This window comes from Dendrobates tinctorius, unplaced genomic scaffold (genome assembly GCF_039654945.1).
Source record: "Dendrobates tinctorius isolate UK_male_01 unplaced genomic scaffold, ASM3965494v1 ptg000276l, whole genome shotgun sequence".
Lineage (NCBI taxonomy): Eukaryota > Metazoa > Chordata > Amphibia > Anura > Dendrobatidae > Dendrobates > Dendrobates tinctorius.
Window position 1 is genome coordinate 2,455,125 of NW_027361943.1, and position 26,355 is coordinate 2,481,479.

The 26,355-nt window shown below is 44.1% G+C and overlaps 1 protein-coding gene across 1 annotated transcript in view; it reads left to right on the forward strand.

Moving 5' to 3' along the window:
* The window catches only part of CPAMD8 (C3 and PZP like alpha-2-macroglobulin domain containing 8), a 357,262-nt gene extending 331,440 nt beyond the window's left edge, over positions 1-25,822 (forward strand). The window contains exons 37-43 of the mRNA XM_073559839.1: positions 12,919-12,993; positions 13,121-13,226; positions 19,893-20,003; positions 21,254-21,466; positions 21,617-21,688; positions 23,200-23,371; positions 25,131-25,822. Of these exons, the coding sequence (XP_073415940.1) occupies positions 12,919-12,993; positions 13,121-13,226; positions 19,893-20,003; positions 21,254-21,466; positions 21,617-21,688; positions 23,200-23,371; position 25,131 (750 nt within the window). The 3' untranslated portion in view covers positions 25,132-25,822. The remainder of the gene's footprint in view (positions 1-12,918; positions 12,994-13,120; positions 13,227-19,892; positions 20,004-21,253; positions 21,467-21,616; positions 21,689-23,199; positions 23,372-25,130) is intronic.
* Positions 25,823-26,355: the final 533 nt, after the last annotated feature.

Consider the following 26,355-nt stretch of genomic DNA (forward strand, 5'->3'; position numbering starts at 1 on the left):
AAGCAGCCTGCTGCAGATGATGCACAGATAGAGACACACAAATGACTTATTCCTGATCTGATAATCTTATCAAATATTGTTCCTGAATAAAGAAGCTATGTTGTCACACGCTTGGAGAGTATCCTGCATAATCCACTGCCAACAATTATATTCATCATGAGGCAGGCAGAAGATGTGGAATGGGCTCAGGAGTTGAGCCCACTCAACACGTGGTAAATGTTGACTGCATTATATGGTTGGCATCTGCCTCTAAGGCTAGGTTCACATTGCGTTAATGCAGTCCGTTCAACGCATAGCGTTGACGGACTGCATTAACGCTACTGTCATATTGAGATTGCGTTTACCGATCACGCTAGCGTAACTTCCCCATCTGCGCTAGTGGTGACGGACCCCCAAATGCTGCAGACCACGTCCGAGGGTCCGTCACAGAATGACGGCACATCGCGAACGCATGCCAATTATGACATGCGTTGACGATGCGCTCGTCTATTGCAGTCTATGGGTGCGTTAACGCATCCGTTACAAAGCATTAATGCCGCTATGTAATGGATGTGTTAAAAGCTGCCCACAAACGCAATGTAAACCCAGCCTAACACAGTGGTGTCAAACTCATTTTCACCAAAAGACATACTGGCATTATGGTTGGCTTCAAATGGCCACTTGTAATTGTAAGGGCTGCAATGCACAGACTAGCCAGAGAGAGTATAAGAGAGCTGTCCTTTGGTAGTATGGCTCTGACAATTGTCCCGTTGTAGTAGGAGATCTGTTCTTGGGTAGTAAAGCTAAGAGCATTGTCTCTGAGTAGTGAGGCTAGAAGCAATGACCCTCAGAAGTAGTAGAGCTAAGAGTGCTGTCCCTGGGTAGTAGGGCTTAGAGTGCTGTTTCCGGGTAGTAGGGCTAAGAGAGCTTTTCCTAGGTTGTAGGATAAGAGAGCTTTCCCTGGGTAGTAGGGCTAAGGGACTTGTCCCTGGAGAGTAGGGTAGGGTGCCATACCTCAGAGTCTAAAATGGACTGCTCACTATGCAAAGTACTTATTGCGTCTGCTCTGATTCAAAAATGGAACCACACTAGAGTTGGCTTTTTGTTCACTTTTTGTGTTGGCTGGCTGACCTCGTGCATTGCATTCACTTTTTGTGCTGGTTGACTGCATTCACTGTTTGTGCTGATAGACTGCATTCACTGTTTGTGCTGGTAGACTGTGTTCACTTTCATTGTTTGTGCTGGCTGACTGCATTCACGGTTTGTGCTGGCTGGCCGCGTTTTCTACCTTTACTGTTTGTGCTGGCTGACTGTGTCGTAGGCCTTTACTTTTCGTGCTGGCTGACTGCGTGACTGCGATAACTGCATTCACCATTAATGCAGGCTGACTGCTATCACTTCCTTCACAGTTTGTGCAGACTGATTGCAATCACTGAGTTCACTCTACAGACTCTCCAGATCACGCTTCTCTCTATGTATCTGCGGGTTGAGCCAAGAAGCATATGCCCCCTGGGCCACTCTCCAAGCGTCTGTGCAGGTCTGCTAGACTGGCTGCTTCTTATTTGGCTGTGCCTGTACTGCACCTTTCATCTTGTTTGTGTTCTGGCACAGCCATGTCACAGCTAGTAGACACTGCCCAGTGCATGACCGTGTCTGCTAAAGTGCTGTTATACAGCGATCGCTGCACTGCCGCTTCCCCCCCAGCGAGGAGTTCAAAGAAGTATAGAAAAAAATGAAATATCACATGATCATAAGCATTCAGACCCTTTGATCAGACACTCATATTTAAGTCACATGCTGTCCATTTCCTTGTGATCCTTCTTGATATGGTTCTACACCTTCATTGGAGTCCAGCTGTGTTTAACTAAACTGATAGGACTTGATTTGGAAAGGCACACACCTGTCTATATAAGATCTCACAGCTCACAGTGCATGTCAGACCATATGAGAATCATGAGGTCAAAGGAACCAGCCAAGGAGCTCAGAGACAGAATTGTGGCAAGGCACAGATCTGGCCAAGGTTGCAAAAGAATTTCTGCAGTACTCAAGGTTCCTAAGAGCACAGTGGCCTCCATAATCCTTAAATGGAAAAAGTTTGGGATCACGAGAAGTCTTCCTAGACCGTGGGAGAAGAGCCTTGGTGAGAGAGATAAAGAAGAACCCCAAGATCTCTGTGGCTTATCTACACAGATGCAGCAGTGAGATGGGAGAAAGTTCCACAAAGTCAACTATCACTGCAGCCCTCCACCAGTCGGGCCTTTATGGCAGACTGGCCCGACGGAAGCCTCTCCTCAGTGCAAGACATATAAAAGCTCTCATAGAGTTTGCTAAAAAAATCACATGAAGGACTCCCAAACTATGAGAAATAAGATTCTCTGGTCTGATGAGATGAAGATAGAACTTTATGGTGATAATTCTAAGCGGTATGTGTGGAGAAAACCAGGCGCTGCTCATCACCTGCCCAATACAATCCCAACAGTGAAACGTGGTGGCAGCATCATGCTATGGGGGTGTTTTTCAGCTGCAGGGACAGGACAACTGGTTGCAATTGAAGGAAACATGAATGCGGCCAAGTACAAAGATATCCTGGATGAAAACCTCTTCCAGAGTGCTCTGGACCTCAGACTTGGCTGAAGGTTCACCTTCCAACAAGACAATGACCCTAAGCACACAGCTAAAATAACAAAGGAGTGGCTTCAGATCAACACTGTGACCATTCATATCTGGCCCAGCCAAAGCCCTGATCTAAACCAAATTGAGCATCTCTGGAGAGACCTCAAAATGCCTGTCCACCAACATTCACCATTCAACCTGACGGAACTGGAGAGGATCTGCTAGGAAGAATGGCAGAGGATCCTGAAATCCACGTGTGAAAAACTTGTTGCATCAATCCCAAGAAGACTCATGGCTGTACTAGCTCAAAAGGGTGCTTCTACTCTATACTGAGCAAAGGGTCGGAATACTTATGACCATGTGATATTTCATTTTTTTTAATAAATTGGCAAAAAAATTCTATATTTTTGTTTTTTTTCAGTCAAGATGGGGTGCAGAGTGTACATTAATGAGAAAAAAATGAACCTTTTTGAATTTACCAAATGGCTGCAATGAATCAAAGAGTGAAAAATTTAAAGGGGTCTGAATACTTTCCGTACCCACTGTATCTGTTTATATATTTGTGTATATGTTAGTGTATATGTACATGTATGCATGTGTGTGTGAGGTGGCCAGGGTGGTAGTCATGGCGAGGGGCTGTTGTGTTCCCACACCCTGGCACCCCACAAAGAAATTACAAAGTCCCAACTGCTGTGTGATATGGGTGCTGTGCAAGACACTCACTTTTAGATTAGAGTTCTCCTCAGGTTGCAGGGTTCCTGTTTCAGTCATATTCTCAACTGTACTAAACCATATATTACCCATTACTGTTACTAAACATAAAGCCCCCTTTACATTTAGCGATGCACCAGCGATCCCGACCACGATATGACCAGGTCAGGATCTCTGGTGCATCGCTAAATGGTCGCTAGTGAGCTGCCAAACAGGCAGATCTCACAGTGATGCAGCGATGCAGCAGCAGTTGTTACTTACCTTTCAGACGCGGCGATGATGATGTCTTCCCGCCCGCATTCATGCGTCGCTCGTCGGCGCCAGCAGGAAGCAGCCGACGAGAAATGGACGTGGATGATCTCGCGTGATCAGCGATAGCCAGCAGGGGAGCCGGTCGGAGGTAAGTATCACATGTAGCGATATCGCTAGCAATATCGCTGCTGCGTCACAAAATCGGTGACGCTTTAACGATATTGCTAGCGATATCGCTATGTGTAAAGCCCCCTTAAGGCTCCCATCACACATAGCGACGCACCAGCGATCCCGACAACGATATGACCTTGTCAGGATCGCTGGTGTGTTGCTACAAGATGGCTGGTGAGCTGCCAAACAGGCAGATCTCAGCAGCGATCAGGACCAGCGACGACGCGGGTAACAAGCGCGCACGTCGCTTAGTTACCCGCTGTGTACCTTAGAGACCAGCGTGCTGGTGCTGGGAGCTAGTATCCAAGGTAAACAGTGGGTTTCTAAGCGCCGCGCAGTGCTTGGATATGTGGTTTGAAAGAGAGATCAGTGTCAAGGATAACTCCGAGGCAACGAGCTTGTGGGACTGGAGAGTGGGCTGCTGTCTACTTTAATGGATAGGTCCATTGGGGGGGGTCGCATGAGATGGGGGGAAGATGATTAATTCTGTTTTGTCCATATTAAGTTTTAGAAATCTAGCGGAGAAGAAGGATGAAACAGCAGACAGACATTGTGGGACTCTGGTTAGTAGGGAGGTGATATCTGGTCCAGAGATGTAGATCTGTGTGTCATCAGCATAGAGGTGATAATGAAAGCCGTGAGCTGTCCGAGGCCGAAGGTGTAAATGTGGAAGAGCAGGGGCCCTTGGACTGAACCTTGAGGGATTCCGACGGATAGGGGGCGCGGTGAGGAGGTGGTGTGCGAGTGGGAGACGTTGAATGTCCGGTCTGTGAGGTATGATGCAATCCAAGATAGGGCCAAGTCTGTGATACCAAGAGATGAGAGGGTCTGTAGTAATAGGGAATGGTCCATTGTGTCAAAGGCAGAGGACAAGACCAGGAGGAGGAGGACAGAGTAGTGTCGCTTGGCCTTGGCAGCTAGTAGGTCATTGGTGACTTTAGTTAGGGCAGTTTCAGTGGAGTGGTGTGGCCAGAAGCCAGATTGTAATCGGTCAAGGAGGGAGCAAGAAGAGAGGTGAGAGAACATTTCAAGATGGACGTGTTGTTCCAGTAGTTTTGAGGCATAGGGGAGAAGTGATATAGGGCGATAGCTAGATACAGAGGATGGGTCAAGAGAGGGCTATTTGAGGATAGGTGTGATTGAGGCAGGTTTAAAGCTTGAGGGGAAAACACCAGTTGCTAGTGATAGGCTGAAGAGGTGGGTTAGGGTTGGGATGAAGACTGTGGTGAGTTATGCATGTCATATTATGTGTGTGTGCGCCTTTATGCGTGTCAGTGTGAGTGTCTTTGTGTGTGTCTGCATGTCTGAGTATATCTGTGTGCGTGTCTGCGTGTGTGTCTATGTGAATGTCTGCATGCGTGATTTTGTGTGTGTTTTTATGTGTATGTCTGTTTGTGTGTCTGCGTGCCTTTGTGCACGTGTCTGCGTTCATGTCTCTGTGCATCTGCATGTTTGTCTGCTTGGTCTACTTGTCTGTGTGTCTATATACAGTATGTCTGTGTGTGTGTCTACATGTGTATTTTTGTGCATGTCTGCTTGCATGTGCGTGTCTGCATGTGCATCCGAAGACAGTGTGGACAGTGTGAGGGGGGATTTGATGTGACAGTATGGGGAAAATGTGTAAAGAATGTATAAAGAAACAGTATGGTAAGCGAGGGGGGAAAGAGTACGGACACAGTACTGGAAGCGAGGGGGAGAGTTAATGTACGAGAAAACAGTATTTACTAAATCTATAATGCTCTTTCACATCTGTGTTAGGGAATTCCATTTCTCTTTTCAAGTTTAAGAACAGACAAGTGAAATTAACCCCTTTGTGCACCTTGACATAACTATGTCACCTTAGGGATGTGCTTGTATGGAGCGGGTTCAGAAGAGATGTTGGGTGTGCTACATACCCGACATCTGCCTGTAACAGCAGTGATCAGAGCTCGCCATCAGGGTTCCTGAGGGAACGATACAGGGAGGACAGTAAAAGGAAAGACTTGACTGAAGTTGTCATGGAAACAGGGGGCGGGGCAAGCTTAAAAGGAGCAGGGGGCGCGCTGAAGTGGCAGTTGACAGAGAGCAGGACAGCAGACAGGAAGCCGTGTGAGACAGAGAGGACCGAGGGAGCAGACGGTGTGTTGTGGAGAGACCGACAGGGGCCTGAGAAAGGAAAGCTGCAGACTCACCGACTAGTGACACGTGAGAGACTTGCACCGGCGGCCACTCCCCGCATACGGTCCCATACAGCGACTCCCACTGCTTCTCACCCTGTTGTGACAAGGCGGCTACCTCGGGCGACCGCTGCAACGACAGACTATTCCTTTACAGCGGTCAGGACACTGCCCCCCTGCCTTCTCCCACAGCTGCGGCCCTGTCATCAACGGCCCCAGGGGGCGCCACCTCGCTACAGGCAGTAGTAGAGGCCCCCGTCTGGTTTGCTAAGGGACCCTGAGCAGAGGTTGGTGAAAGGTTATATTTAGAGACTGCGTCATAACCGCGCCCCACCGGCATCACTTCTTCAGGGCCTGTTGCGCCCCACTGACACCGTTTCTTCAGGGCCTGTTGCGCCCCACCATCATCGTTTCTTCAGGGCCTGTTGCGCACCACCGTCATTGTTTCTTCAGGGCCTGTTGCGCCCCACCGTCATCGTTTCTTCAGGGCCTGTTGCGCCCCACCGTCATCGTTTCTTTAGGGCCTGTTGCGCCCCACCGGCATCGTTTCTTCATGGCCTGTTGCGCCCCACCGGCATCGTTTCTTCAGGGCCTGTTGCGCCCCACCGTCATCGTTTCTTCAAGGGCCTGTCGAGCCCAGTTTCATCCCGGAGTATCGAGGCTTCAAGGCAGCCACATCAGCGACCTCTACGCGGCCACGCCTGTGATCCTGACAGACCCCTGGAAGGATAAGTGTACTATAGGAGATAAGGACCCCCAGTTTGGTCATACGTGGCCTATAGCACCCGGGCCAACCGGGTTATTCGCATTTATCACAAGAAAGTGTCGTTAGGTTTGTTGAGTCCCTGCGTGGACTGGGGTTTTGTTCATACTTTTTGTTTGCTCAATATAGCCCCAGCGGCTACAGTTTATAAAAGTTATTTTCGCAAACCATACCCAGTCTCGTGTCTCGTCACTGCATCCTGCAAACCTGCTAGAACCCTACAATTGCTGATGTTTTAAGTATTTAAACGCCATTCTCAATCACCGACAGCGGCATTTAGATGGCCGCTGCATGCACTCATCTGCTCCCATCAGCCCCCTGTGAGACAGTTGTGGGTTACTGATGGGTTTCCATGTGTTGCTGCCATGTTGGTCATTCTATGAAGCCCAGCCTGAGGTTGGGCTCCTTGGAAGATGTTGCAATCATAGTGCTGGGACATTATTACAGCATGCTCATTTTGTTGTGAGTGGTGACTTTAACATCTTCTTGCACTTACCCTATGACAGGATGCGAGTGGCGGCAGGGAGAATGAAACATCATTTTCTCCCTGTAGCCAACGCTTTTTCAGTAAGCTGGCTAACCAGGTTTTAAACTCTATTCACCTGCAGATTAACCGTATATCTGCAGATAAATAGTGTTTCTCGAGGTGATAAGTTACCCTTAAAGAGGTATCAAAAACACTTGTAGTATTTCACTCACTTCTAACATTGTGTAATGTGCTATTAGTATTCGGCTGATTTTACACTCTCTGAGCCCATCACATTACCAGTCCATATGCAATGTGCATAGAAACAATAACATGCCACCTGCTTTCTTTTCTCATTCTCTCATTGTTTCAATTGAGAAACGTAGACAAGAAAGAGGTTGGCCCCGTGATTTTAAGTAGGCAAACTGTATATGGAGCAATAATTTGACGAGCGCAGAGAATGTTAAAACATCTGAATCCTAACAATAGCCTAAAACTAAACCATGATATATTTTTTAAGGATTTTTATAAGGTAGTATGCAAAAGGGTCTCACTATATAATTTTTGCTGTTTGATGGATTAGGAAAAACTATGAGAACATGCAATTTCCAATTCACAGACTTTTTTGTTCTAACATCGTTTTCTGTTCCCATATCTCTGTAGTAAGCTTGATTTTGCTCTGGTATCCATGTAGTAAGCTCAGTTATGGTACTGTATCCATGTAGTAAGCTTGGTTCTGTTTCCATATTTATGTAGCAAACTTGGTTCTGTTGCTGTGTCTATGTAGTTAGTGCGGTTCGGTTTCCATACTTATGTACTAAGCTTGGTTCTGTTCTCATATCTGTTTAGTAGGTTTGTTTTTGTTTCCATATCTATGCAGTAAAATAATTTCTGATCCCTTATGTATGCTTTAAGCTCCTTTCTGTCCCTGTATTTATGTAGTAATCTCTGTTCTGGCACCATATTTATGCAATAAGCTAGGTTTTGTTCCTGTATCTGTGCTTTAGTTTCTTTCTGTTCCAGTATGTATCTTCTGTTCACATATTTTTGTACCAGCCACCATTATGTTTAAAGCCTGTTATCCTTGCTGATTTAATGCAGTAGCCAGAGATGAGCAGGGTGAAGATGGGCTGCCAGAACTGGAGGCCAACTGCTTTTTGGTTGACCCCAAGGGCAAAATTTGCCAGCCAACTCCTGTCTCTGTGTGACCCAAAAGTGGATTTTACAGTGTAAGTATGTGGAACTTCAGAACGAGGCTCTATAGCCTTACATTGTAAAAGAGGCATCCATCATAAAGTGAGCCGGCTGGTATGAATTGAGGTGACGTCGCTGAGAAGAAGAGCAAAACAGTACTAGATCCCAGGGAGAGCAGCAGTAGGTTGGTATGATAATACTCAGACTACATTACTTGCACATATACACACACAAGAAAAATATTAATGAGAGTGCTTCTTTCACGATGTAGATGCCCCTATCAATCTCTGACAGTGGCATTTAACTGGTGCAGTCACCTTTGCATGAGCGCACCTACTGCCATCGGCCTCCTCCATTGCAAGCAGAGACCTGCTGAAGTCCCAAGTCTCTGCCATTTTGGCTCGCCTGTAAAGCTTAGCCACAGGATGGAGACTGAAATTTGTCCTATGCACGGCAATACTATGATATTGCAGTATTGTGTGTAAGCAGAGATCATAGGTTTAAGTACCCTAAGGGGACCATCAAATAAAGCTAGAAATATAAAAAAGAAATGTTTTAAAAAATCTAAAAGAATAATTTAAAAAATATATAATAATTTGAATCACTCTCCAGAAGAATTCTAGCACATTTAGTATGATGAATATGCCCACTGTTCCTAAGCATGGAAAAGGAGCCATAACAGGAGATGACCAGTTTGACAGCTATCACTGTCTAAAAGGCGCATTCAGACATTCATACCAATCGGTCCGAGATCGAACTGCAATGCACGGACTGGCCGTGGGTCTCCGATCCAAGCATGACAGCTTCATAGGAATATATGAAGCTCTCTCGCTTGTAATGGGAGAGATATGGCCTGTCGGTGCATTTCAGTTCGGTTTCAGACTGATTTCTACTAACGTCTAAATGTGCCTTATGGAAAACAGAAAGGCAAAACTCTAGTGAAGTGTACAAAAATCTGGCTCACTAAGCAGTGGAAAAACATTGCCTGGTCAGATGAATCCAGATTTCTGTTGCACCATGCTGATTGGAGGTTCACAATTGGGCACAAGCACCATGAAGTGCTTAACTCTTAGGTTGTGGTACAAAGCTACTTTAGCCACAATATTGATCACACAGCTAAAGATTGCTAGGTGTCACTGCAACAGCTCAGCGCAATACAAGTGAATACTACCCTGAGGGCACGACAATGCGATAAGCAGGCCGCAAATACAGTAACTGAACTCAGGTGGATTTTTTTGTGACTTGTCTGTTGCAGACGCAGTAACCTTGGGGTTGAAGTGAGACCACATTCACTTGTATTAGGCTGAGCTGTAGCAGTGATACCTAGCAATCTTTGCCCATGTAACTTATCGTGGTCAAAGTCGCCATGTCGCCCTAGCTCAATGATTTGAGAATGTTTTCTTTCTTTGTACATCATGGATCCCATAATTTTTTTAATGGCCTTCAGCTCGATCTCAGCCCATGGCAACTTGATGTATCAATGATGTGAAGGCAGATCGATCTTGTGCAAGTCTAGATAGGTCCACCAGTGTCTTCTCCACTATTATCTTGATAGTATCAAGCCATAGATTGGCTGGTCTTCCTCTTCATCTTGGGTCCTCTGATACTTGTGGATATTTGAACAGTAAAGCCTATATAAGAATTATAGCCAACCAAGTTTTTTCCCTCTACAAGGTAGTGGGTACATTTAGAGCAGCAAAAAACAAACTTATTAAAAGGAAATTTTTGGTAAGTTTTCCAATAAACTAAATCTGCTCTATTACTGCAGTCTATCGACCTGTACTCCCTGAACTCCCTGAACTCCCCTTGCATATCCCAAAAAATACATCATATACTTCTGGCATATGGCACAGTCTGGTCCAACAAGCACCTTTTTTCTTTTCTTGGTGCCTCGTCTATGATGTGTCATCCACATCAATCAAGCCAGGAGGACGGCGATTCTGCAAATAAAAGAGGCGCAGAGAAAAGAAAACCTCCTATTCCACTGATCATGCCGTATGCCAGAAGTATATGTTATTTTTTTACATATGCTGGGGAAGTTCAGGTCTAAGATATAAGTTGATAGACTGCAGTAACAGAACAGATAAAGGTGGTGGATTTAGTTTATAATGGTAAAACCTAGTGACAGGCTCACTTAAAATTTTGGATTTAATATACAAAAAAAAAAGATACAGTGCTTAAAAAAATTGAAATAATTAAAAAATACACCAAAAACTGTAAAAATAAAAGAAATAAATACAGAAACGTTTTGCAAATTAGATCCATGATTGGTTAGGGCAGCCACGTGGACATACAGTGGGGAAAAAAAGTATTTAGTCAGTCAGCAATAGTGCAAGTTCTACCACTTAAAAAGATGAGAGGCGTCTGTAATTTACATCATAGGTAGACCTCAACTATGGGAGACAAACAGAGAAAAAAAAATCCAGAAAATCACATTGTCTGTTTTTTTTTCATTTTATTTGCATATTATGGTGGAAAATAAGTATTTGGTCAGAAACAAAATTTAATCTCAATACTTTGTGATATATCCTTTGTTGGCAATGACAGAGGTCAAACGTTTTCTGTAAGTCTTCACAAGGTTGCCACACACTGTTGTTGGTATGTTGGCCCATTCCTCCATGCAGATCTCCTCTAGAGCAGTGATGTTTTTGGCTTTTCGCTTGGCAACACGGACTTTCAACTCCCTCCAAAGGTTTTCTATAGGGTTGAGATCTGGAGACTGGCTAGGCCACTCCAGGACCTTGAAATGCTTCTTACGAAGCCACTCCTTCGTTGCCCTGGCGGTGTGCTTTGGATCATTGTCATGTTGAAAGACCCAGCCACGTTTCATCTTCAGTGCCCTTGCTGATGGAAGGAGGTTTGCACTCAAAATCTCACGATACATGGCCCCATTCATTCTTTCATGTACCCGGATCAGTCGTCCTGGCCCCTTTGCAGTGAAACAGCCCCAAAGCATGATGTTTCCACCACCATGCTTTATAGTAGGTATGGTGTTTGATGGATGCAACTCAGTATTCTTTTTCCTCCAAACACGACAAGTTGTGTTTCTACCAAACAGTTCCAGTTTGGTTTCATCAGACCATAGGACATTCTCCCAAAACTCCTCTGGATCATCCAAATGCTCTCTAGCAAACTTCAGACGGGCCCGGACATGTACAGGCTTAAGCAGTGGGACACGTCTGGCACTGCAGGATCTGAGTCCATGGTGGCGTAGTGTGTTACTTATGGTAGGCCTTGTTACATTGGTCCCAGCTCTCTGCAGTTCATTCACTAGGTCCCCCCGCGTGGTTCTGGGATTTTTGTTCACCGTTCTTGTGATCATTCTGACCCCACGGGGTGGGATTTTGCGTGGAGCACCAGATCGAGGGAGATTATCAGTGGTCTTGTATGTCTTCCATTTTCTAATTATTGCTCCCACAGTTGATTTCTTCACTCCAAGCTGGTTGGCTATTGCAGATTCAGTCTTACCAGCCTGGTGCAGGGCTACAATTTTGTTTCTTGTGTCCTTTGACAGCTCTTTGGTCTTCACCATAGTGGAGTTTGGAGTCAGACTGTTTGAGGGTGTGCACAGGTGTCTTTTTATACTGATAACAAGTTTAAACAGGTGCCATTACTACAGGTAATGAGTGGAGGAAAGAGGAGACTCTTAAAGAAGAAGTTACAGGTCTGCGAGAGCCAGAAATCTTGATTGCTTGTTTCTGACCAAATACTTATTTTCCACCATAATATGCAAATAAAATGAAAAAAAAACAGACAATGTGATTTTCTGGATTTTTTTTTCTCAGTTTGTCTCCCATAGTTGAGGTCTACCTATGATGTAAATTACAGACGCCTTTCATCTTTTTAAGTGGTGGAACTTGCACTATTGCTGACTGACTAAATACTTTTTTTCCCCACTGTATATTCTGTACAATACAAGGATCTGACAATGAGTTTCTCTATATGACCTATATGACATGTTATAAAGGTCTCATCCCCCAAGCACTCACCCATCCTCCAGAACATGTAAGATGAGGATGACTAATTGTCATATTTTCCAACAGGAACCTCCTAGTGGAAGAATGTCTTCAATGTTTCTGAGCATACTTTCACCATCACACACCAAAGACGACTATGATATACCGTATCCATAATAAGAGTTTATTTTACATTTCTATGGTTTCCTAAGGCTGAAAATCCCAACACGTGAACCCACAGAAGTAAACATAGATACATCCGTGGATGATGTTGATACCAGTTTATTATCGATATGGCAGGGAACTTTGTCATTTCCATTTCTGCCTTATGAGGTCTCTTAGACTAGACACAACACATTTGCATTAGGGGCAGTTATATTTTCCATTGATGTATTAGCATCTCTTTGCTAACGATGATGTACACAAAGTTTGCCCTTCCAGAAACGACAAACAGAATAAATGTGAAAAATAATAATGATCAATAGGGTCATTCTGCGGCTGTTTATATGAGTTATGTAATACATCCATTTTTTTTTTCAACAAATCCATTTGTCTAGTCCGGTTTTAGCAACAGACAAATAGAAAGTCAATCTAGTGTGACTCTGGCCTTATTTGGGTGGTATTTCAAATGTTTACCCACTTATTTTTACATTTCAGCTGCTCTTGAATAAACAGATAGGACTCAAACGCTATGAAGTGGAAGGAAGAAAAGTACTGTTTTATTTTGACGAGGTGAGAAAAGTAACTTTTTTTTAGATACAAAGTCCAACATCCATAACCTGCAGCACATCACACTCACCATGCATGAAAAAAATACATTATTCAACTTTTAAAGTATTGTGATGTCTTTTTCCTCCAGATACCAAGTCAATGTATGACCTGTGTGCAGATGCAGGCATTCAGGGAATATATTGTTGGAAAAACGTCCCCAGTTCCTGTGAAAATCTATGATTACTACGAGCCAAGTAAGTGGCATCATTATATTTTGCTACCTGTGTGTACTTGTTCCCACACACAAATCAATGTGATCATCTAGGAGAAATCTGCTTACAGCCAGTCTATAGCCAGGAAAAATGTTTATAGGCCAACAGTAATCTGAGTAGGCTGCTACCACGCACCTCTAGGAGCCGCTTATCCCGACCTAAACACAAAAACATAAGGAACTGAAACTTAAAGGGGTTTTCCACTGACACCAAAAATCTGTGGAATGTAAAAAAATGTCGCTTTACTTTGTCCTCTTTGTTGTCTGAGCCCCCACTCCCCTTGACCTGCTAATTTACATCCTAATGAATCAGGGATCAGGCATGTCATAAGTTTCATTTCTGAGTTTAGATTACACCTCTAGATTCCTCTGCGCTGTTTCAGGGCTCTGTTCAGTGCACACCATACTCCTCCTAGTGCAGCTGCCCACCACATTGTGCATTACCCCCCAAAATAATAATTGTTTTTCAGCACCCTTCCCCAAGATCCAAGCTAAAAGCCCTCTTCTCCTGCTTCCACCTCTTCTGATTGATCTGTATCACTGTAGATATTCACTCAAACAAAATAGGAAGCACTCTGTAGCGTCATAACATGCAAACATGAAATATAAAAAATGAATGGCATTACTGTATTAGAAATGTGAAAAATTGAGAAAGTTTAGCACATAAAATGGACAATTTATGTGTATCTGGAAACCACGGTAAGGCGTTTCTCGTTTTCCAGGACCCTAACTTGCAGGTATTCACTGTCTATGTGGTGACAATATAGTGCTAGTCAGTAAAAACTAGTCATTTATTCCTGTATCATAATTCTGTCTCATGTTGAAAACAGTAATTGACTTGTGCCTGAATGAGCGATCCAACGAGCACCTGTAAAGGGAACAGTGCGAGCACTAATATATCTCCAAAGCAAAGAGAACAGGCGAACGGCACTAGGGAACACAAATCACCACTTAACAGACAAGGAACCAAATAAATCTGAACACCGCACAAAGCATAGCTGGTATTGGTAATTAAGGCTATGTGCACACGGTGCGGATTTTTCCGGGCGGATTTTGCGCAATCCGCAGGTCAAAAGACCTGCGGTTTACCTGCGGATTACCAGGCGGTTTTGCCCTGCGGTTTCTCACCTCCACAATGGAGGAGATGGCAAACCGCAGCGGAATCCGCAGAAAAGAATGACATGTCAATTCTTTAATAATAATAATAATAATAATAATCTTTATTTATACAGCGCCAACATATTCCACAGCGCTTTACAGTTTAACAGTTTCAAAACACAAGTCATAAGTAACAACGTTAACAATACAATAATTAAAGCAAAATAAGACGACCCTGCTCGTGAGAGCTTACAATCTATAATGAGGTGGGCGAGATACAAAGTACAGGTGTGTATTTACAATGATGTATTTACAATGATGGTCCAGCCATCTTGAGAAGGTGGGGGACAGAGATAGTGAATGGGCTACATACTCACACTTGCACATAAAATGACTGATTAGTGACCGTGATAGGCTGCTCTGAATAGATGTGTTTTGAGAGAGCGCCTAAAACTGTGCAAAGTGTGGATAGTCCTAATTTCTTGTGGTAGAGCATTCCAGAGGATTGGCACAGCGCGGGAAAAGTCTTGGAGTCGGGAGTGGAAGGTGCGGATTAGTGCAGAGGTTAGTCGAAAGTCTTTTGCAGAGCGCAGCGGTCGGCTAGGCCGATAGACAGAAATGAGGGAGGAGATGTAGGGGGGTGCTGCACTGTGGAGAGCTTTGTGGGTGAGAACAAGTACTTTGAATTGGACTCTTTAATGAATGGGCAGCCAATGTAAGGACTGGCGAAGAGCGGACGCGTCTGAGTACCGATTAGCCAGGTAGATGACCCTGGCTGCTGCATTAAGTATGGACTGGAGAGGGGAAAGTTGAGTAGCGGGGAGGCCAATTAATAGAGCGTTACAGTAATCCAGGCAGGAGTGGATCAATGCTACAATGAGGGTTTTTGTTGTTTCCATGGTGAGAAAAGGGTGAATTCTGGAGATGTTCTTTAGGTGTAGGCGGCAAGAGCGGGCAAGACATTGTATATGGGGTGTGAAGGAGAGGTTGGTGTCAAACATAACTCCAACACAGCGTGCCTGCTGCCGGGTGTTATTATGGTGCCACCCACGGAGAGGGAAATGTCAGATTTAAGGAGGTTAGTAGATGGTGGGAGCAGAAGACGTTCAGTTTTTGAGAGGTTAAGTTTCAGATAGAGAGCAGACATGACGTTGGAGCCTGCGGACAGACAGTCACTGGCGTTCTGTAGTACAGCGGGGGTAAGGTCGGGGGATGACGTATATACTTGTGTATCATCAGCATAAAGATGGTACTGAAAGCCAAATCTGCTGATGGTCTGTCCTATTGGGGCCGTGTAGAGAGAGACGAGAAGGGGGCCAAGGTACCCCAACAGCGAGAGGAAGAGGAGATGACGTAGAGACAGCGAACAAAACACTGAAGGAGCGGTCAGAGAGATAGGAAGAGAACCAGGAGAGAGCAGTGTCCTTAATGCCTAGTGACTGGAGCCTATGGAGTAGGAGACAGTGGTCAACAGTGTCGAAAGCTGCTGAAAGGTCGAGAAGAATGAGCAGAGAGTGTTCACCGGTACATTTTGCTGTCAGAAGGTCATTAGTCACTTTGATGAGTGCAGTTTCAGTCGAATGTAGGGGTCGGAAGCCAGACTGTGAAGGGTCTATGAGGGAGTGAGTGGAGAGGTAACGGGTAAGGCGGCAGTAGACTAGGCGCTCCAAGAGTTTAGAGATGAAGGGGAGATTGGAGACTGGTCTGTAGTTTGTGCAGGATGCGTCGAGAGCAGGTTTCTTTAATAATGAAGTAATGATAGAGTGTTTGAAGGAGGATGGGAAAATGCCTGAGGAGAGGGAGAGATTAAAGATTGTAGTTAAGTGAGTTGTGATGACTGGAGAGAGAGACTGGAGGAGATGTGAGGGAATGGGGTCGGTAGTGCATGTAGTTGGGCGAGAAGAGGAGAGGAGTCTGGAGACTTCTTCTTCTGTAATGGGATCAAATGTGGAAAGTGAGCCAGGGGAGATAAAGGAAGGGATGTGAGTCACAGCACTTGGTGGTTGGGAGCGGATTTCCTGACGGATATTATCTATTTTCTCTATAAAATGGGAGGCCAGGTCATTTGCACAAATGTCTGAGGTAGGAGCTTGTGCTTTTGGCCTGAGGAGGGAGTAAAAGGTGTCAAAAAGTTTCTTGGGATTGTTGGCTAGTGAGGAGATCAGGGTGGTGAAGTACGTCTGTTTGGCAAGGTGAAGGGCAGAGTTGTAGGTTCTTAGCATAAATTTGAAGTGGATGAAGTCTTCTGGTGTGTGTGGTTTTTCTCCATCGGCGTTCAGCACTCCTAGAGCATCTTTGGAGAAATTGAGTTTGCGATGTGAGCCAGGGTTGTTTTACTCTGTGTTTCGAGGTTCTGAGGGTGAGGGGCGCTACCTGGTCAAGGGTGGTTGTAAGAGTGTTGTTGTAGTGATGAACAGCCAGATCAGGACAGGAAAAAGAGGAGACTGGGGACAGGGAAGATTGTAGGGAGTCTGAAAGTGTTTGAGCGTTAATGGCTAGTAGATTTCTGAATGTGTGATAGGTAGGAGTGTGCTGGGATGGGCGAGGATTTGTGAGCGAGCGTGAAGGAGAGAATGTTGTGGTCAGAGAGGGGAAGCGGTGAGTTATTTAAGTAGGACATTGAGCAAAGCCGGACAAAGACCAGGTCAAGGGTGTTACCGTGTTTGTGTGTCGCAGAGGTTGAGAGCTGTGAGAGGCCGAGAGAGGTGGTTAGTGATAGAAGCTGGGATGCAGATGTGGAAGTAGGTCTGTTAATGGGGATGTTGAAGTCTCCCAGGATAAGAGTTGGTAGTTCTGAGGACATGAAGTGCGGCAGCCAGGCTGAAAAGTGGTCAAGGAAGTGGGTGGGTGAGCCTGGGGGCCGATATATGACCGCTACTCTGAGGGAGAGGGGACGGAAGAGCCTGATGGTATGGACCTCAAAAGAAGGGAATGAGAGTGCTGGAACTGGGGGGATCACCTTGAATTGTGGGGACAGGAGTATGCCGACTCCACCACCAAGTCTGTTTGTGGGTCTCGGGGAATGAGTGAATTGTAAGCCACCATAGGAAATGGCAGCAGGAGAGACAGTGTCAGAATCCTGAATCCAGGTTTCAGTGGGGGCCAACAGATTAAGAGAGTTGTTCAGAAAGTAGTTATGCAGGAAAGGAAGCTTGTTACATACAGACCGTGGATTCCAGAGGGCACAATTGAAAGATGGAGATGAAGGAGTGCAAGTAATATTAATTAGATTATTTTGGTTTTGATATGGGGTAGGGTAGGGGTTGAGGTTGGAGGATGGTGGACCAGGGTTGGGGGAGATGTCCCCTGAAATCAGTAGGAGTAAGAACATAAAGAGCAGGTAGTTATTTGAAATGTTAGCAGTTTTTTTGTTGAATGTGTTTGGGCAAGATGGACTGAGGTTTTTCAGGAAGGTGAGAATGTGTATGAGTGGTGATGGGGGAGGGATGGGGCGGTGAATGTGGATGGCAAGGGGACACGGGAGGATAGAAATAAAGCACATGGCTAAAAAGACAGCAAAGTGTGGGTTACCTGACTATCTGTCATGGAGTAACTGTCTTGCAAGATGCTTAGCTAATGCGATGCTTTGCTTAATGCGTGCTGACCCCTCACGTGCGTGCCCCTTAGAGTTAGTCTACATTTATACACCCCACTACAGGGCCGAGAAAGGGATTGTGGGAGCTGCTTAGTTATAATTTTGCAACAGCTGCTCTGCACCTCTTGGTGTGCAAAAGATGATCAAAGAGCCAGTCCTGATTCCATCTCTATGCTAAAACACTTCTCCTGAGATAACATCTCCAGTGATTCCCCCCCATGGATATACAGCAGTAAAGGCCCTTTTACATTTAGCGATGCACCAGCGATCCAACCAGCGATCCGACCCCGTCAGGATCACTGGTGCATCGCTAAATGATCGCTAGTGAGCTTTCATACAGAAAGATCTCACAGCGATGCAGCAACGACGCAGCGCACGATACTTACCATTCACACACAGCGATCCAGACGTCCTCCCGCCCGCCTCCACGCGTCGCTGGACGTCACAGCAGGAAGTCTCAGCAGGAAGCGCCCGACGAGAAATGGAGCCGGACATTCTCGCGCGATCAGCGATAACCAGCGGGGGAGCCGGTCGTAGGTAAGTATCACACATAGCGATATCGCTAGCAATATCGCTATAACGTCACAAAACCAGTGACGTTTTAGCGATATTGCTAGCGATATTGCTTAGTGTAAAACCCCCTTAAGTCCTGAGAACAGTGTAACAGATGAATTATAGCAAAGAAGTTGAATAATATGGTTACCATTCACACTGCTTGCTAACATTGAATGGAGATACATGCAGGCTGGTGCAGATCCACTTCTTTATGCGGATTTGAAACCGCAGGCAAATCCGCACCGTCTGCACAGCGGTTTCAATTTTCCATAGGCTAGAATGGTACTGTACATCACCTGCAGTTCTGCTGCGGATCCACAGGGCCAAATCCACTGCGGATGCGCAGCAGAATCCGCACCGTGTGCACATAGCCTAAGGAAAAACAAACAAAATCCAAGGAACAGTAGAAGAAAAAACATAGCGCTCACCTGCAAAAAATAAGATCCAGTAGTCCTGCTTGTCCACTTGCTGTCCATGGCACTTACGTGAATAAGGATCTTACAGTATTTTTGCTGGTGAGTGCTACGTTTTTTCTTCTACTCTTCCGAGCATTAATATATACACATGTGGAGCACAGGAGCTTTGGGCATGCCCAATGAGAACTTCCACAGCAAGCTCTAATGATATCACTTAAGGGGCATTTACATTACAAAATAATTGTGAATGAGCATTGTTATAAACACTTAAGGCCCTTTTACATTTAGCGATGCACTAGCGATCCGACCCGGTCAGGATCGCTGGTGCATCGCTAAATGATCGCTAGTGAGCTGTCACACAGGCAGATCTCACAGCGATGAGGCAGCGACGCAGCGCAAGATACTCACCTTTCACACACAGCGATCCTGACGTCCTCCCGCCCGCCTCCACGCGTCGCTCGTCGTCACAGCAGGAAGCTGACTACGAGAAATGGAGACGGACATTCTTGCGCGATCAGCGATGGACAGCGGGGGAGCCGGTCGGAGGTAAGTATCACACATAGCGATATCGCTATAACGTCACAAAATCGGTAACGTTATAGCGATATCACTATGTGTAAAACCCCCTTTACTTCACAATTATCTTGCTGTGCAGGGAACAGAGACAACGCCCAGCGGCCGGGGCAGTGAGTATGTCGGCATCCCTGTTCTTCCTATTATTATCTTATGGAGGAAGTCTGAAGGCCTTCATACACATTAGATAATCAGTGGATTCAGCTGACAATCTTATATGTACAGTATGGCCAGGTTAAGAGATGTTTGAGAGATGATTTATGTGATAGCAGTAATTTGTTACTTTACCGAAACTTATACTGAGTCTAATGCAATTTTTTTTTTTCAAAAAAAGGTTGTAAGCTTGACTATTTTAGTAACATCAGAGAAATTATGACATGTGCATGTGGTGTTGTACATTGTCTTTCAACAGCATTTGAAGCAACCAGATTCTACAATGCAAGCGAAAACAGCCCACTGTCCCGAGAGCTGTGCGATGGTACCACGTGCAATGAAGTGGAGAGCTCTACAAATCAGTGGACTGGTATGATGCTTCATGACCTTACATGATACTTATTTATGTGGATCTTAGAAGAGTAATGGGAGAAAGGCCTGGTGCACATAATCCAGAAGTGGCAGCGCTTTGGATTCAGCACATGTCCACTGTGTCCAAAGCACTGCCGTCTACTGAAGAAAGGTGATTCTACATGTGTTCCATGAACCGTGTGGATTCACCGCGTCCAATACATTCTGTTGATGATAATTCTCTTGCAGAGATGCACCACATGTCCTTCTCTGCTGGTAAGTCACGGTCATCTGTGGACACGTAATTGGAGATGGGATTTCCCATTCACTATGCTGTAACATCTGGACGCTGTGGGTTAGACGCTGCACAAGTATGCAGCGTCCAACCCGCAGCGTTTACTGATTGTCGGCACATAACCAAATAGATGTGTTTTTGTTATTAAACCATACAGTATATTACACTTAAAGGTGTTTTGTGCCTAGATAGTGAGCTGAGCTAGTAAAATTTAAGAAATTTCCAGTTTCATAAAACTCCTGTTCACAGGCACAGTTTTCTTTTTTTTTTTAAATTTCACACTCCCTGGGTTCGGTCTCCAGTGGAGACTCAGCTGTGGATCATGAAAGGGGAGTAAAGCAGTTGTTTGTTTTTTTTAATCAATACTGCACCTGGGGCAAAGGTTTTATGAAACAAGAAAGCCCCCTTAAGATAGTCTGACTCGAGCGAAGATTGAGTGTACACAGCTACGCTAAATTAATTGTCTAAGGTATACCTCTCAACTGTCCCGGATTAATCAAAAAAAGTCCTGAATTTGGGGATCTGTCCTGCTGTTTTGAGAACTTGGGGTTATATCTGTATCTGTGGCCTCAGGACACAAATACAGTTGGACAGAAATGCACAGTGGGGAACCGACAGGTCACTGATTCCCTATGCCTTCTATGTAGAGACTGAAGATAAAATTACCATAGCACATCCCACATTATGTCTTCCTCTTTGCTAACTATCACAGTTGGGAGGTATGTCTATGGGACTGCTGCAGATTGCACAGCACTTTGTTTTTTACAGCAGCCTACAGACAATGAATGGTTCCATGTTGCACATGCTCAAACATCTCCATTCACATGGGGCTCTGGAGATTCCAGTGGTCTTACCCCCAGTGATCGATAAACTATTTATCTTACCGTCTTGGGAAAGCCCCCATGTTCTAAATACTTGTAGTTTACATAGAGTATTGTGCTGCAAGTAATAGCAGACTATGATTATTATTACAGGTTTCACTCCCACTGGTCCATGTACTAGTGGATATCCGTGCCCCGAAGAGGAACATTTTGAACGTTGCATGTGCTACCGAGACTGTGGATATGATGGTGACCCAGTGTGTGGGTCTGATGGTGTCCTCTATCAGAACCAATGTCAGATGGAAGTTACTGCATGCAGGAATAACACCAGGATAGAGCGTGGGCCAATGTCGCATTGCATCCCAGGTAATAGCTAAATGTATTTCATCTGCAAAATGTCTAGGTATACTATGCCCTTATTTTTTCTGCTGCAACCACTTTTTGTGTATTTCTTTGATTTGCCATATCTGTCAGATTTGAGAATGAACTCTATATTCGTCCTATTGTTCACAACAGATGAAACTACATCGGAAGAGGAAGTGTACACTGTCCCATTGCCAGAAAAGGAGCCATCTCGAGAAAAAGCAGGTACTAATGGTGAAAGTCACAGTGCATCACTGAACAGCAAACCTGGCTAAAAATGTCTTTGCACTTTAATGAAACCATACAAATATACAATAAACCAGAATACAATCATATCATCCAATATCTTCTCCGTATGAGGTAAAAATTGTCAGGAGTGAAAATATTGTGCTGAGTAGGCAAAACAAAGGTGGATGAAAATTCAGGTGGAATTGGAACATTCAGCGTGTTCTTCTTTATTTACCCAACATACCCTGTAAATTAAACCTATTAACTGCGCTGAGCTGGATGAGTCCACCAGAGCCAGGATTGAGATATAGAGACAAGGAAATGTAGCAAAACATGGCATGGTAAAATTAGCTGGTTTGGTCATTATTTGGCTATTCATTCATCAGAACCCTAATTACATTCAGACCCTAGACTAGTCCCTGGAAATCCATTGAGATCTCAGATTAGTCCCTAAATCAGTGCTGAACGCAGACCCTTAAATTCAGACTATTTAAAGAAAATACTCCCATTCTCTGCCAAACCAGACCCTCTAAATTAATTTATATAGTTAATCAGATTCTTTAATCAATCTCATCCCCAGACCATGGGATCGGGTGTTTAGGGAAAGAAGCACAGACTGGGAATTGAGCTAGAGCTCACCTGTAGGGTGAGGAACAGTTATGGACATGATGCACCTGTGACCTGGAGCTGGTGGAGCATCTGTTACACTGATAGAGGGGACTTTTATATTTTAAAAGGAGCTACCATTACGTTGATAATTCTGGTTTTTGATGATTGTCCATTAGTGATAGGGTGGAGATAAAGTCTTGAATTGAGTACACAGTGAATGACTTCCCTCTATTCACCTCTAGCATGAGCAATTCAAAGGTATTACTTATCTTGCTTACACCCACACCAGTGATGTGATATCAGCCATATCAGCATAATAACTACTTAACATAAATTATTTCATTGCTAAAAATTAACAGTAAGGGTATTGGCCCATATAAATTTCATATCAATATTTTTTTGCAGAATTTAAAAGGGTTGCCTAGTTTGGAAAACCTTGTTTAGCTTCCTAATACCTTGTATCCTGAGTTATTAGAGGCGTTGTGACGGATAACATGAATGCAGTGTTGAATCATTATTAATTTATGCTTACATCAGGGTGGGGGCTTGACTTCAGGTTGCCCTTTTAAAAATTTCTCCAGAACGCATGTCTCATACAGACAACAGTATTCCGGTACAGTTATATACAGTATGTCCGCTATTGACTACAACCAAACATACGCCACAAGGACTCTCTATGACAGCTTTGCCATGGTATGGAAATCTGCGCTTCTAGTAAAAAATTAATTTAGCAATTTAACATGCAGGACACATAGCATATATAAAAGTCACATCATAGATGCAATGTGAACGGTACCTAAATTCAATTCTGAAACATAAATAGTTATCTGGAATATAAGAACTAGAAAGCAGAATCAATAGCAATAATCAGATACTAACTATACATTTTATACACATAGAAGAAGAAATGCCTATACACCAGCCAGAAGACTCCTATTATTCATATGAGTATGATACAGATCCATATGCCGTTGACAGTGAAGATGGCATAGACTTTGCCGTGGAACTCACAACAGCTTCTGACTTGGCCGAGGACACAGGAAGAGTGGATACGTCATCGATAACAGAATGGTAATGGCAGGTCCATAATAATCCAGTCCAATACTCTACACCTTCCAACCTAGTAATAGTCTCCTTACATAAGCAATACAGTCATGGCCAAAAGTTTAGAGAATGACACAAATATTAATTTTTACAAAGCCTACTGCTTCATTTTTTCTAATGGCAATTTGCATATACTCAAGAATGTTATAAAGAGTGATCAACTTAACAGCAATTACTTGCAAAGTCAATATTTGCCTAGAAAATTAACTTTATCCCCCAAAACACATTTCAACATCATTGCAGCCCTGCCTTAAAAGGACCAGCTAACATCGTTTCAGTGATTGCTCCATTAACACAGGTGTGGGTGTTGATGAGGACAGGGCTGGAGATCAATCTGTCATGATTAAGTAAGAATGACACCACTGGACACTTTAAAAGGAGGCTGGTGCTTGGCATCATTGTTTCTCTTCTGTTAACCATGGTTATCTATAAAGAAACACGTGCAGTCATCATTGCACTGCACAAAAATGGCCTAACAGGGAAGAGTATCGCAGCTAGAAAGATTGCACCTCAGTCAACAATCTATCGCATCATCAAGAACTTCAAGGAGAGAGGTTCCCTTGTTGCCAAAAAGGCTCCAGGGCGCCCAAGAAAGACCAGCAAGCGCCAGGACCGTCTCTTAAAAGTGTTTCAGCTGCGGGATCGGGCTACCAGCAGTGCAGAGCTTGCTCAGGAATGGCAGCAGGCAGGTGTGAGTGCATCTGCACGCACTGTGAGGCGGAGACTCTTGGAGCAAGGCCTGGTCTCAAGGAGGGCAGCAAAGAAGCCACTTCTCTCCAGAAAAAACATCATGGACAGACTGATATTCTGCAAGAGGTACAGGGAGTGGAATGCTGAGGACTGGGGTAAAGTAATTTTCTCTGATGAATCCCCTTTTCGATTGTTTGGGACATCTGGAAAACGGCTTATTTGGAGAAGACCAGGTGAGCGCTACCACCAGTCTTGTCTCATGCCAACTGTCAAGCATCCTGAAACCATTCATGTGTGGGGTGGCTTCTCAGCCAAGGGAATGGGCTCTCAGTCTTGCCTAAAAACACAGCCATAAATAAAGAATGGTACCAGAATGTCCTCCAAGAGCAACTTCTCCCAACCGTCCCAGAAGAGAAGTTTGGCGATCAACGATGCCTTGTTCAACATGATGGAGCACCTTGCCATAAAGCAAAGGTGATAACTGAATGGCTCAGGGAACAAAACATAGAGATTTTGGGACCATGGCCTGGAAACTCCCCAGATCTTAATCCCATTGAGAACTTGTGGTCAATCATCAAGAGACGGGTGGACAAACAAAAACCTTCAAATTCAGACAAAATAAAAGCATTGATTTTGCAAGAATGGACTGCTATCAGTCAGGATTTGATCCAGAAGTTGATTGAGAGCATGCCAGGGAGAATTGCTGAGGTCCTGAAGAAGAAGGGTCAACACTGCAAATATTGACTTGCTGCATTAACTCATTCTAACTGTCAATATAACCTTTTGCTACTCATAATATGATTGCAATTATATTTCTGTATGTGATAAAAACATCTGACAGACACACATAAAAACCAGAGGGCAGCAGATCATGTGAAAATATAATATTTGTGTCATTCTCAAAACTTTTGGCCATGACTGTACATTTCCATTGGAATCTTCTATATAACACGGCACATCAAGCTGCTTATTCTTTTTACTTACTTTTCTACAACATGCTTAGTTTTCATGTCAACTTTTTTTTAATTTTATTTAGAAACTGAAGATCTGAAGAGAATCTTGTTCAATAGAGGACTGCGTAAAATTTGTGGTATCAGGAGTTTCCAGCTGGTTATAAAACTTATTTGGTATTCTATTTCTTTTCCCCTAACCAGCTTAGTTTACTTCTTATTTTCCATTTGTTTCTTTTAGGCCACATGCACACACTGAGTATTTGGTCAGTATTTTACCTCAGTATCTGTAAGCCAAAACCAGGAGTGGGTGATGAATCCTGAAGTGGTGACGTGTTTCTATTATACTTTTCCTCTGATTGTTCCACTCCTGGTTTTGGCTTACACATACTGATGGAAAATACTGACCAAATACTGAATGTGTGAACGTGGCCTTAAAGTGTAAAGTTTCCCGATAATTGAGATTTAACAAATGTAGAACATTTTGAAGGTGAGACGGCCTGAAATTCTCCACACCCAACAACCAAGAAACCTCCTCTGAGGTACCTCCTTTGAGGTAAAGAATAGTAAAAACTGAAAGAAAAAGAGCGCAATAGGGTCTTACCCGAGAAAATAAGAGTGTAAATCAAATTGTTATACTCACCCTATGTAGGAGAGTGTCAGACATAAAGGAACAAGGTCAGCCTGCTGCACATCCAAATGACCACGCCGTGGCCATAAATCATCAGATTCAGAGAAGGGAATTTTTATGGATTAAGCGTGCGCTGCCAGACCATCACTCCTCACAAGTTGTGTGCTTTATGCATTTAATTCCCAACGCGTTTCAAAGTTGAGGAAGAAGTTTTTAACTTTGAAACGCGTTGGAAATTAAATGCATAAAGCACAACTTGTGAGGAGTGATGGTCTGGCAGCGCACGCTTAATCCATAAAAATTCCCTTCTCTGAATCCTTTGAGGTAAAAGCAGACCTCTGCTGACTCCACTAACGCCATCACATGTTCCCTTCAAATAATGTAACGTGTTCCAGCAAACCCATCAGAGCTTCATCGGGACAACTGTGTGCATGAACTACAAGAGGAAATTAAGTCACTTGCCGAGACAAGACACTTCCAATCCTGTCTTTTAGCAAACTTGTGTTCTCTTCTCGTCACAGTCTTTGTTACGTTTATCTGTTTGGTTAACTTCTTATTTTTTTATGTATATGAAAACCATGAGTGTATTCTATGCATCTGTTACAGATCTGTAACGTCACATTCCTGGCCTATCCGGCAGTGTGTGCTTTGCATTTTGATGTCTAATGTTATCCATAAGA